This window comes from Gopherus flavomarginatus, chromosome 3 (genome assembly GCF_025201925.1).
Source record: "Gopherus flavomarginatus isolate rGopFla2 chromosome 3, rGopFla2.mat.asm, whole genome shotgun sequence".
NCBI lineage: Eukaryota > Metazoa > Chordata > Testudines > Testudinidae > Gopherus > Gopherus flavomarginatus.
In genome coordinates, this window is record NC_066619.1 from 251,336,897 (window position 1) to 251,349,274 (window position 12,378).

Genomic DNA, 12,378 nt, shown 5'->3' on the forward strand with positions numbered 1-12,378 from the left:
AGCAATGGGTTGAACGTCTGATCTAAAGATCAACAACATCAAAAAAAATACTGGGAGTTGCTTTTGAAGTGGCCAGAAGTTTAGCATTTCCATGATGAGGCCTAATCTCAAAGTCAAAAGAACTTGTAATGTACATTGTGTATTCAGTGCAAACATATCTCATGATTCAACCTCAGGTGTTAAGAATGACTATCATATATGTAGTGTAGCACAAACACAAGAACCAGGAATAGTCAGTATTAAATAATGATGTGTCTGAAATGAAATGCCCGCAACCTCATCAATGTACTATGGCTCACTTCTGCATTACATTCATATCATTACATACATAACTTTTCCTACAAGAGAGTGGCCTCACTGAATTTACATGACTAGAGTTACATGTTTGAGTGATTGCGCAATCTCGGTCACAGTGGGTAGGTTACTTCCAAAACACAAACTTAATATTTGTTTAATCATCGTAATCTGGATTGTTGAACAGCTGTGTCTCCTTAACTCTCTAGCCTGGGATGCCTTTTACACCGTTTTGCTGTCAGAACATCCACTCCTGGCCTGCTCACACAGCCTTCAGCATGCAAATACACTCCCAGCTAAATGCATGAACACTCTGAGCAGTCGCTCATGAATTACATACAGGGTGATACCCTCAAATTCTTAGTCCCAGCCTTGTTCCCCCAGAAATGTGCTGCTTCTACTGTTCAGTTCCCTTCTGAATAGTACAAGCTTTTAGGAAGTCTGTCATTTCATCAAAGGAAAATGATAATGCACCAGCCTTGTTATCCCAAATGGAGTTTCCCATACACTTTAATCCAAACGCACTTGTTAAGATAAAACAATAAAATACATTTATAAACTAAGTGGTTACAAGGGATGATACATAAAACTGAAGATTGGTTACAAAAGAAAATAAAAGTGTAAATCACAAGCTGGTACTTAACTTAAACTAAGAGAACTTAAAAGCAAATGGTTTTGCCTTACCATTCACTGGGTGGGTCTCCTTTCAGCCTGGGACCCTTCCCCCTTAGTTCAGTTCTTTGAGAGCTGTTGATGTCATGAGCAGAGATGAAGGAGGAGAGAGGTATGAACTGTCCCTATGATGAAATGTAAATTTCTTTTTTTACACCTTCCCATTGCTGGAGAATGTCTGCAGATAGTTTTTTAACACCTGACTGTGGTGTCAGTGTGTCTTTGTCTCTGAAAAGCTGGTTTGGGCCTTCTTTTTTCAAAACTTGGAGCATGTTACAGCAAGGATACATAATAGAATCTTATAACTTCACATATAATGTTGATACACATATTTTACCAGGACAATAATGTTCAGTGATTATGACACTTCAAATGATACCTCACAAGGCATATGTTGTTTAAAACGTACCTTATCTTGAAAAAGTGATGAACATAATAGTATAGACCAGCAGTTCTCAAACTATGGGGCAGGCCTCTGAAGGGAAGCGTGGAAATGTGTCAAGATATGTGCGAGATATGTACTTTTTTTTTTTTTTAAGAGCTCTCATTGTCAGCCCTGGGTGGCTCATGCTGAAGGTCCGGGCACACCCAGGAGGCAGGGATAAAAGGAACAGCAGGTCCCCGCCAACCTGGGGCTGACAGCAGGAGTCCTGTCACCTGAGCTCAGGCTCTCCTTCCCTCCCTACTCAATCCCTCACCTAGGGGCGACAGGCCTCAGACTTTCCTTCCACACTAAGTTTGCTGTGAAAAGTGATTGACAAATATCACTTTTCACATTGTCACTGTTACTTCTGCGCTGCTGCTGGCACAAAGTTGCCTTCAGAGCTGGGTGCCTGGCCAGCAGCCGCTGCTCTCCACTTTGCCTTCAGAGCTGGGTGTTGGTATGTGTACTTGGGGGGAAGACCATAAATGACTACAGACCCAAAGAAGGGGGGCCCAATCAAATCAATTTGAGAACCACATTATTATTTATCATTTGTATTACAGTAGCATCTAGAGAGCCCAACTGAGGGTCGCTAGTGCCAGATGCTGGGAATGGATGACTGGAGATGGATCACTCAATAATTTCCCTATTATGTTCATTCCCTTTGTAGCACCTGGCATTGGCCACTGTTGGGAGACAGGATACTGGGCTAGATGGACCTTTGGTCTGACCCAGTAAGGCCATTCTTATGTTCTGTACAAAGCCATAGTCCTTGCCCTAAAGAGCTGACAGTCTAAACAGACAAAGTAAACAAAAGGAGAGAAAAAAATACAGGAAGGTGAAGTGACTTGTCCCCCGGCAGGACAGTTGCCAAGTCAGAAATAGAATCCAGAGCGCCTGGGTCCCGGTCCATTGTTCTATCCACTGCCTTTCTGCAGAGCCCTTTATCCATGGTTTTAACCTGCCTTTCTTCAAGCTATGATTTTATTATAAAGCCCCTTTCTTACACAAAGCGTCTCCACTACCCAAAGTCTTGATTCTAGCGCCTTGTCATATTACAGGGACATGTGAATTTGCTCGTGATGCCTTGTTGTTTCCATAATGCTAGTGATTCAAACTGGTATGAAGAGCAAACTGCAAGCCTTAGGAAGCATTATTGTGTGGGGAGGGGGAGGGAAGTGTCAATGAAATTTGCGAGACCTCTTAGCTCACCTCTGCATCTCTTGGTTTCAGACTCAAACTCAGATGATTTTGATCCTACTTCCACTAAGAGCAAATATGACTCCATGGATTTTGATAGTTTACTTAAAGAGGCACAGCGAAGCCTGCGTAGGTAACATGCATCACAGCTGAGGATAATGGAGGGATGGCGAATACCTCACGGACATCATGTCCTTCAATAATGGACAATTTAGAAGTCATACTTAGGAATTTCTCCTACTTTACACTCTCTGTACAAAAACATGGTTTACATGAACACAGCTGCTCGAAGAGTGAAGAGGCAAAATGGATATCCAGGAAGCACATGTATAGCCATGGGTGTCAGCTTTACTTTCCTGGGATTGATTGGCGGTGGGGGGTTCTGATGTTCATAGAGAGTGCAAGTGCAAACCCCTTGAAATGGCAGCAGTTCCACAGAGTTACACTTAAAATGTAGAACTTCAAAATGTGTACATATCACATTTTAACAAAACAAAAATCAAATTGAGAACTACAGTTGCTGATGTCTGGGAATCAGACGCTGCATTTCTTTAAAAAGGCGCTTCTTCGCACAACACAATGATAATATGACAATCCAGAAGAAACCACAGGTCCTAGAAGCTGACTGTCCTTTTATTTTGTTTTTCTGATGGAGGAGAAAATGAAAGGCTAAATCTTGCCTAACATTTTGAAGTTTCATCTTTTAATTCTGACACCCATGTAAATGTCCAAACTGTTGATCTTCCACAATGAAATTTTCAAAGCCTTGTTAATGGTCAAATGTGCAGCTTGTTCAGCAATTTTATTCTGATGAGCGGACATGGTGTTGTATTACTAACGAGAGTTGGGTATAACTATCTGAGGGAGCGATGTGTACAGATAGCTTTTTTGCTACATTCTCTAATGTAGTTGAGTATTTACTGATGTGAAATGGGAGTATTTTTATTTTGTGTACATACTGTATGACAACGTTCTTTTTTGGTTACAGCTATGCACTGTAAATGCAGCCTTCTTTTCAAAAACTGCTAAATTTTTCTTAATCTAGAATATTCAAATGTAATTATATGAGGTGAAACAATTATTGTACACTAACATATTTAGAAAGCTGAACTTATGCTTCTATATATTTGATTGTAACAAAGAGAAAAGTGTGCGTGCGTGTGTGTGTGTGTATGGAGTGCAAAAATATCAATGCTTTACACACATTCATCCCTTCTTTGGTGACCTTATCTAAGAATTTTGTCAAGAACTATCCAAGCCCAAAAGGTATTAACCACTTCTGCAATATTTTCCACATTTTTCTCATTGTTTGTTTTTCTTTTGCCGTTTTATACACTGAATTTGTTAGGGGAATGAAATTTTCTCATCTAAAATTTTCTAGGAGATATAATTTTATGTAAAATCTCTTAAATGGGTAATCATTAAGAAATGTTTTTATTTTATGTATCAACAGTAGTTTTAGAACTAGAAGTCAAAAATCTTTTTAAAATGCTGTTTTGTTTTAATTTTTGTGATTTTAATTTGATGAAAAAATGCTGAGGTACTAAGCACGGTATGATTTTTACAATAATTTTGTGTGTCTAAGCACTGTTCTTGAAGCCAGTAATCTTTTCATTGGCAGAGCTTGATGCTATTTATCTATATTTTTTACAGTTATGCATCCTGTATAAATACTGATCCTTCATTCCTTTGTTTACTAAAGAGACATATTTATCAGTTGCAATTAACATATTTATTATAAATTATGAGACGACTAAAATAATAAAAAGGCCAGTGGAAATTTTGTACCTAGGATGCATGACACTTGTCAGGTTGGAGTAAGTGCTTCATTTGGAAAATTCAGCTTTTGCAGGAGCAGTGTTTTTTTACTATGCACTACCATGGCCTCAGATGTGTCCATGACATTGTTGATGAAATTGCTTCTGCGAAATTAAATAGAAACTTCAGGAAAAAAAAAACTACCATTCTGAATATCAGGATTTCATCTGAACTTGGAGCTTCTAGACTGAATCAGTGAAGTTTGGAGTCCGCTTGTAAGTTTATAGATTGGTATTCTATTACTGTTTGGCATTCATGACTTCTTTTAAAGATATGGCACGCCTACCTATTTAATCTCCCTTCTCACCCCGACTCTTAGAAAACTGATTTCACCCCCAAGCCAATGCAGCTGATTTTGATAGCTGCATTCATTTTATCACCAGCATATTGTGTTCTGAGAGATTCCACTGTCTGTCTTGTTGGATGCTTGCTTGATTTTTTGGCTTCTTATTTCTAAGTAGATAGATAGCAATAAAAAAAGAGAACTTTTTCACAAGTTCAGTGTTACAATTGTAACATCCTTTAATCTGCATAATTCTTGCCGTTGCTCCGTAGGTTAAAATGCAGGTATTTTAACTTTGATTGTGTGAATGCCAAACTAAAGTTTACAGTTTTCCTTTCTGGATTTTGAGTATCTTCTGTTGTAAAGAAAAGACTATTAAAAGCAATAAATTATTTTTTAGAAATCAATATTTAGTATATCATATTATGTGTTCAAGGACCAGATGCATTACCTATTTTGCCTTTAAATTCCTGTGATTAAATTTTAAATATGTTCTCTTTTTGCCCTGGATTGCTGAGATGAACAAATAGTGTGCTTTTTTCTTCCTCTTCCCTCCCCTCCCCCCAACAGACATTATACCACAGTTCAATTTTTTTTTCACTGGCCTGACAAATATTCTTTTCTTGAAGATAGCTTTCCTCCGTGGACTTACAGATTGCATATGAAATTAACGTAGAAGTAGGATCTCTGAATAATCTGAATAAAACTATTTGTATCTTTTGTAGACACTGTGGTTAGCCCATCAAAATGTAAAGTTAGGGATTTTTTTTTAAGAGAACATTTCAAATTAGCACATGCATCACATCATCACTAGAGGCAAACTGCAGTATAGATCTGTATGTCTTTTAGATGAAGATTGTACCGTTGCTTCCATGCTGTGGTAAGTACCACATCTGCAATACTGGTAACAGAACTGGTACTTAGGAACTATGGTCTTTTCTAGAGATGTAACAAAGTAATTCCTACATAACACAAATTGATCTGAATCCAAACAGAAGGAGCCTAAAATTGCGGGGGGGAGGAGGATTCTCAATCTGTGTTAAACAAATCTGAACAACAATTGGGTTGCCAGTGCCGATAACAGCACGGAGAGAAAAGTTTGTGTTACTAGGGTATAATAGTTGGGTCAGCTGAAAAAAGCCTTCTTTTCATCTCTTTAGATGTAAGCTTACAGTAGGTAATGATTATGTGTCCTTTTTGATGGCTGTAATGAGAAGTTCAATCACTGTAGTATAAGATCTGATCTATAAATGATCTAGAATAGCCATGTAATATAATGTGATGATTCTAAATTTGTACCTATATGACAGACATTTTCAATAATGTGAACCACTGATCTGATGGAGCTACTGTAAAATTTGTACAGTAGGTGAAAGTGTAAAGCTATTGGTTGGACTATGCTGAACAGAGAAAATGAACTATTAGTTTAGCCCTAGCTGGGCTATTTTCCACCTGCCAATTCTACATGTACTGTTGTGGTTTAATTCATTGTATGAAAATTCCTGTGATTTTTTTTTTAAATGTGCTGTACACATCAGCCTCACTGAGCAAATAAAGGGAAACGAATGTTTCAAATTCATTTCTGTTTCTCTTATTTATCACAAATGAATTAGTGGCCTATTTTCTAGTTAGACACGTACTGAGTTTCCTTTTACGCGCTATGTATGTTCATAGCGGATTTCAAACAGTACAACTTGCATCTGGGCTATTGCTCTTTGTTTTGAGTAGGGGGCCAAAACAGTGGGTTTACAAAAGAAATCTACTAGATGAAAAATTGATCTCGGATTTTTTCACCTGATGTAGCTAAGAGTCACTTTGAAAGATCAGCAGATCTAAACTTTCAGTTTAGAAATCACTTAAGGAAGAGTTATTGACTGTTTAGCAATTGTAATGGGGTACAGCCTTTCACTTCTAGGTCACCCATTTGAATCTAGCTCAATCTGGTAAAAGGGGTTGATATTAATATTGGCTGATGGCCTCCGTCTACTGCCTAATGAATAACAAGCCTCTGTATCATGGAACACAGCACCACAACTGGCACTCATTAGCATCGTTATCTCAGTAGAGAGGCCAAAGTGTCAACAAGCATGGAGATTTGAGGCTCAAGCCTCCTTTGCAAATGGAAGATGTACACCTGCAGAGCCATTCACATTGGCTCAGGTAACACACAGGTAACAACCGCAAAGTTCAGTACAAAGCCTACTACAAAGCAAAGTGCATACCCAGTGTGGTGACCTGGCAAACTATATTTTCAGCATGAATGCACAGAAAAGAGGTGCAGGGGGAAGGGGAGAGAAATGAGTTTATCAGCTGCAGTTACACTGAGCCTTCATGCATGGTATATTAGTGAGTAGTCGGTGACCAGGAAAACCCCATGCTATGGCGCTCTGCTGGGAACCTACAAGGATGATTAGTAATAAAGCACCAGGCAGAACAGCCTTCTCAGTGGCTGTTCTAGTGAGCCCCCTCTACACAACTGGGGGGAGGATAGCTCAGTGGTTTGAGCATTGGCCTCCTAAACCCAGGGTTGTGAGTTCAATCCTTAAGTGGGCCATTTAGGGACCTGGGGCAAAATGAGTACATGGTCCTGCTACTGAAGGCAGGGGACTGGACTCAATGACTTTTCAGGGTCACTTCCAGTTCTGAGATAGGTATAGCTCCATATATTATGATGCAACTTGAGATTTTAGTCACTTCTCCTCCAGAAGAGAACTGAGGTGCATGCAGATGGTTGCCAATACAATGCTGGAGGAAGTCTGTAGATAAAAAGAGGACTGTCTGTCTGAGAGGTTTCAGGAGCTGTAAATTCACTTTAAAAACAATTCTGCTCATAGAGCATATTTCAGTTCTGTCAGCTCCAACCCTGTCCAAATTACGACTCATTCCAAATCCTGCCATTCATTTGATCTTCTGTCTGCATGTGACTCTGACTGACTTAAATGCTTCCTGCTTCCAAAGCATCCAGTTTAAGGTGCTGACTCAGGTATTTAAGGCCCTTCACTCCAGACTTCCATCTTAACTAAATAACGCAGTTTCAGAAGTGAACCAACTTAAACTGCTTCTGCAGCTGCTTTGTCTGTTGAAATGAAAGGAGATTCTAAATACATACTACTGCACTAAAAGGGAGGAAGTATGGATCTCTGCTGGGGCTATGCCTACTCCTCAGTGTCCCCTGGACCCAGAACTGTACAGGGAAGGCAACCGTTTTTATGGGCACAAGGACAGACACTGTGCCCTGTCATGCTCTGTGTCATGGCTCACAACAGCAAGTACCTGCCTCAGGCAGATTTTAAAAAGAGGGCAGATGCCCCAAACTGATGCTGTGTTCTCTAATTAGATTTCACCACGCCAGTAACAAATGTGAACTGTAATAATCTTACCATAGCGTTACAGACAGGCACCTTAAACTGGTGCATATATCTTGCCACCTGGGCTTAGTGATAAATGGTCATTTGTACCAATAATCACATCACATTTAAGTTGCTTCCAGCCCCAAGAGACCAGTCACTTACCCCAGATCAGCTGGTACTCTAGATCCTACACCAAAGACAATGCCTGTAGTCAATCCTGTAATAAACTTTTTAAAGGTTTATTAACTAGGAAAAAAGATATAAAAGAGTTATTTACAGGCTAAAGCCAGCAAATGTACACGCAAATTGTTACCATCTAAATCCTAAAAGTGACAGAATTGTAGTGATCTGTCAATTCAAAGTATCTTTCAGGGCAGCCCCAGGAGGCAGCCCCTGGAGATCACTGGCTTCAGCTTAGAGTCTCTGGCCTTCCAGAGTTTAAACAACCAAAAAGATATGGTTTCTGTTTGTCAGGGATCTTTATCAGCTTCCCAGAGTTCAAGATGATGAGATGAGTTCATCTGCATCTCTCTTGTTCATAGGTGGAGTGGGAGTGGGGAGGATGCAATCAACAGTCTTTTTTATTTTGATGTTCTGCAATTGTTTGTCTGGTGTCTATGGACCTTCTGTTATTGGGCAGGCAATAACATCTCCTGTGGCAAACTAGTATTTCACACTTGGTAATATTTCTCTCCTGACTATGGGGGTTTAGTTTCAGAGCAAACACTTAAATCAGTGTTTCCCAAACTTGGGACACCACTTGTTTAGGGAAAGCTCCTGGCAGGCCGGGCTGATTTGTGTACCTGCTGCATTTGCTGGTTCGGCCGATTGTGGCTCCCACTGGCCGTGGTTTGCTGCTCCAGGCCAATGGGAGCTGCGGGAAGCGACAGCCAGTACATCCCTCAGCCCACACTGTTTCCCGCAGCTCCCATTGGTCTGGAGCAGCGAACCGCAGCCAGTGGGAGCCACAATCGGCCGGACCTGCGGATGAGGCAGGTAAACAGACCAGCCCAGCCCGCCAGGGGCTTTCCCTGCACAAGCAGCATCCCAAGTTTGGGAAACACTCTCTTAAATAATACCTTATAATATGGGATATAGATATTATAGGTGAGATTAATACATGCAGCAATATACAGGCATTTCATACAGTCTAAGCACTGAATACATCATTTTGCTCAAAATAGGTATTAGTCTTATAATAAGTGACCTGGTCTGGTCTCCAGCTACGAGGTTGTCAGTTCTTAGCTAATGCCTGCAGCCTGTCAGGAGCTGGCATCTGGCCTGCTGGCATCACACTGATGCCAGCACAACAGCTGCAGAAGCAGTTCAAACAGGGTCTGTTGGCCACCTGATGATGTCATTAGACTGCTTTTTGCTTTTGTCACTCTCGTCCCAGTGCTGACTGGCTGCTCATCTCAAACTGCTCTGTCGTCCCTTCTATTGGCTGGCTGGCTACACAAGTCTCTCCTAACAAAACTCCATCCAAAGGTTTAAAGGCAATCACTAACCAAACAGAAAGCCATGGCACAGACATGAAGGTTGGAAAACCTGTACTCTGCTTATATGTGCTAGTCTTTTCCCTCTACCTTTTGCCTGTCTTGTCTATTTGAACTTATAGTTCTTTGGCACAGGGGCTTTCTTCTATACTACATTTGTACAGACCCTAGCAGTTAGCCATTGCTGAAATAAATATAATAATTAACCATAATGCTGGGGTTTCTGTTTAGTCGCAACATTTTTAACTATTTACAGATCCTGAATATTGAGCTTTTTGCTCACATTGCTCTTGGAATGAAATTTTTCACTGTGTGGGATTGACAGTGATGCATTGTTCCAGTCCATGTTAATGCCTAAAACTTAGCAGGCCAAATCCATCCTTGATGTAATTAATCAATGTCAGTGGAGTTGTACCACGAATGAATTTAGCCCAATATTTCTCTAGTTACTGTGCTATTTAATTTAATTTGTTTATTCATGTCATGACTTTTGCAAAGCACTTTAATTCTTGCAAAAAGCACTCTAGTAAATTTGCAATAAACTAAAGTATTTCTTTTTTCCCATTCCATCATTTGATATTATTAAGGTTTATTGCATAAAATCAGGCTCTCATTTAATAAGAAAGCATCTCATCTATTGCCTAGGCTCCACCCAGAGTCCTAGACTAAGTACTGAGCATTAAGCTCCTGTGGTCATATTTAGGCACTTAAGTAAGCAGCCATGTTTTCAAAAATGCTGAGCACCCAGCAGTTCCCACTGACTTCACTTACAGTGGCTGGTGCTCAGTACGTTAAGATCAGAGCATATCTTTAAACCTGCAATTCAATAAGCCATTTAAACATGTGCTTAAGTCCTGAATCAGCAAATTACTTAAGCATGTATTTAAGTTCCATTGAAGGCAAGTGCTTAAATGTTTTACTGGCTAGGGATGGAATGCTAATTTGGACTCAGGCACCTAATTTTACACATCTGTTCTTGAAAAGTTAGGGCTTAGCTGTAACCTGTAATGTGACAGTATCTCTCGAAAAGGTCATGTTGTTAATGCAAATTTTTCAGTAATAAAACAATGATGGAGAAATGACAGAAAATCTTACACATAGTCACAGTTGTGACTAAATAGAATGTTTTAAAAGTTTTATACATGGCTTTAGCAAGATAGTTTGCTTTATTAATATCATTTCACATTACACAACTAGATATAACACATTGAACATCATGTGCTGTTATTCTATTGTCATTCAGGATTAATGAATAAACCGCTAAATAAAAGTTTAAGCAATGTAACTTTTCCCTTATATCTTGCAGTTCATCCACTCAACATTGGTATTCCAGATTCACAAGAAAAATAAACTATAAATCAATTTTCTCTACTTTATAAGAAAGTAATAAATAAGGTCACAAACAGTACAGTAGTTCCTTGGAGGTTTGTAACATCATGATTTAAAGCTTAAAAAGATTGAATCAAAAGTTGAATTAATCCCTAAGGGAAAAGATTCTATATAGATTCTATTGATAGACACAGAGCAGCCCAACTTCATTGGCATGTAGTATAGTTGTTAATATGCTGGGACAAAGGAAAAGAATCTCAACGAGAGAAGAGAATTAAATCGTCAAGGGGAGGAAGTGAAAACATCCTGGACAATCCCACCACTTCATGTTGATCTGCTTTTCTTCCTTTCTGCTGGGAAAGCACCAAACAAATCACTTTCCTAGAGGACAAACCATTTTTCTGAATATGTGTAGTACATGTCCTTCACTTATTTGTTCTGAGGACATTTTTAAAAACAATCTATAGTCTCATAAACCATTGTAAACATTCCATGTGTCATGTGCACTAAAGCCTAAATGGATGTGATTGAATTCAGATGATTTCCCCTCTAAACATTAGCAGCATATGAACTAAAAGCAGAGGGAAGAGTTCTTCTTCATGTGTAGGTTCAAATGGCAAGACTTTGAAACACTATAAATATTGTTCCAAACCTATAGACATGCGTGTTCCCCTCCAACTCTTTTGTGAACCCATAGTTTTTAAAGCCACGTGTCTCCATTCATATTAGTTAACAATAAAAATCTATAATCTAGCCACCGCAACTGGCCTAGGTGAGGCAACCTCTCCATCCAAATTTAAATAGAAGTAATAGATAGGAATGAATCCTTGGTAAAGAAACCTATGGGAATATTTTTCAATAATTGCATTTTGTAGTAGTTTAGAATAACTGTACACACAGAATAAATTGTAGCGGTGATCTCTGAAATGCACTATACCTTTTGTGAACACATACCTTTGTAAATGCAGTATGAAACCAGCATTTCAACTTCCTCACTGAACAGTTTCTTATGGTATTTGCTAATAGAAATTCAGTTACCCATGGTAGAGGTAACTGGACAAAACCTTTAAGTGAAATATTGATCCCTTTGAAGTCAGTGACCAAAAAATGCCAATTTACTTCAGTGGTGCGCAGGACTTCACTCTTTGTATTTACACCAGCTTGGAAAATAGTGGCCACTTATCAACCATACATGAGCCATTTGCCTTATCTGCTCCATGCTGCAATGTCAACCACATTTGCGCCAACTGAAAGCCAAAATTAAGTGCAAAGAAAACCATGTTCTAAATGGTGAAATACCTAAATGATTATGAGGCCTGTTAATTGAATAAAATATTTGCTGCAATTTATTCTTGACACTGTACACTCCAATCTCAATTAAATTAATACCTGATAAAGTACTGAAATTATTACAGCCACAAAGTTGCAGCCCTGTGCCCCGAAGGCAAGGCATTTAAGCACTCTCCTCTGTGTCTTCATAATATTGACTTTGGCATCATGAAAAACATGTAC

At 39.2% G+C, this 12,378-nt stretch overlaps 1 protein-coding gene across 3 annotated transcripts in view; it reads left to right on the forward strand.

The window, feature by feature from the left end:
* Nucleotides 1–6,270, forward strand: part of PPARGC1A (PPARG coactivator 1 alpha) — a 506,418-nt gene extending 500,148 nt beyond the window's left edge. For all 3 annotated transcript variants that reach the window (XM_050947556.1, XM_050947558.1, XM_050947557.1), the window contains one exon: nt 2,624–6,270. In XM_050947556.1, coding sequence (XP_050803513.1) covers nt 2,624–2,727 — 104 coding nt within the window. In that variant the 3' untranslated portion in view covers nt 2,728–6,270. The remainder of the gene's footprint in view (nt 1–2,623) is intronic.
* The last annotated feature ends 6,108 nt before the right edge of the window (nt 6,271–12,378 follow it).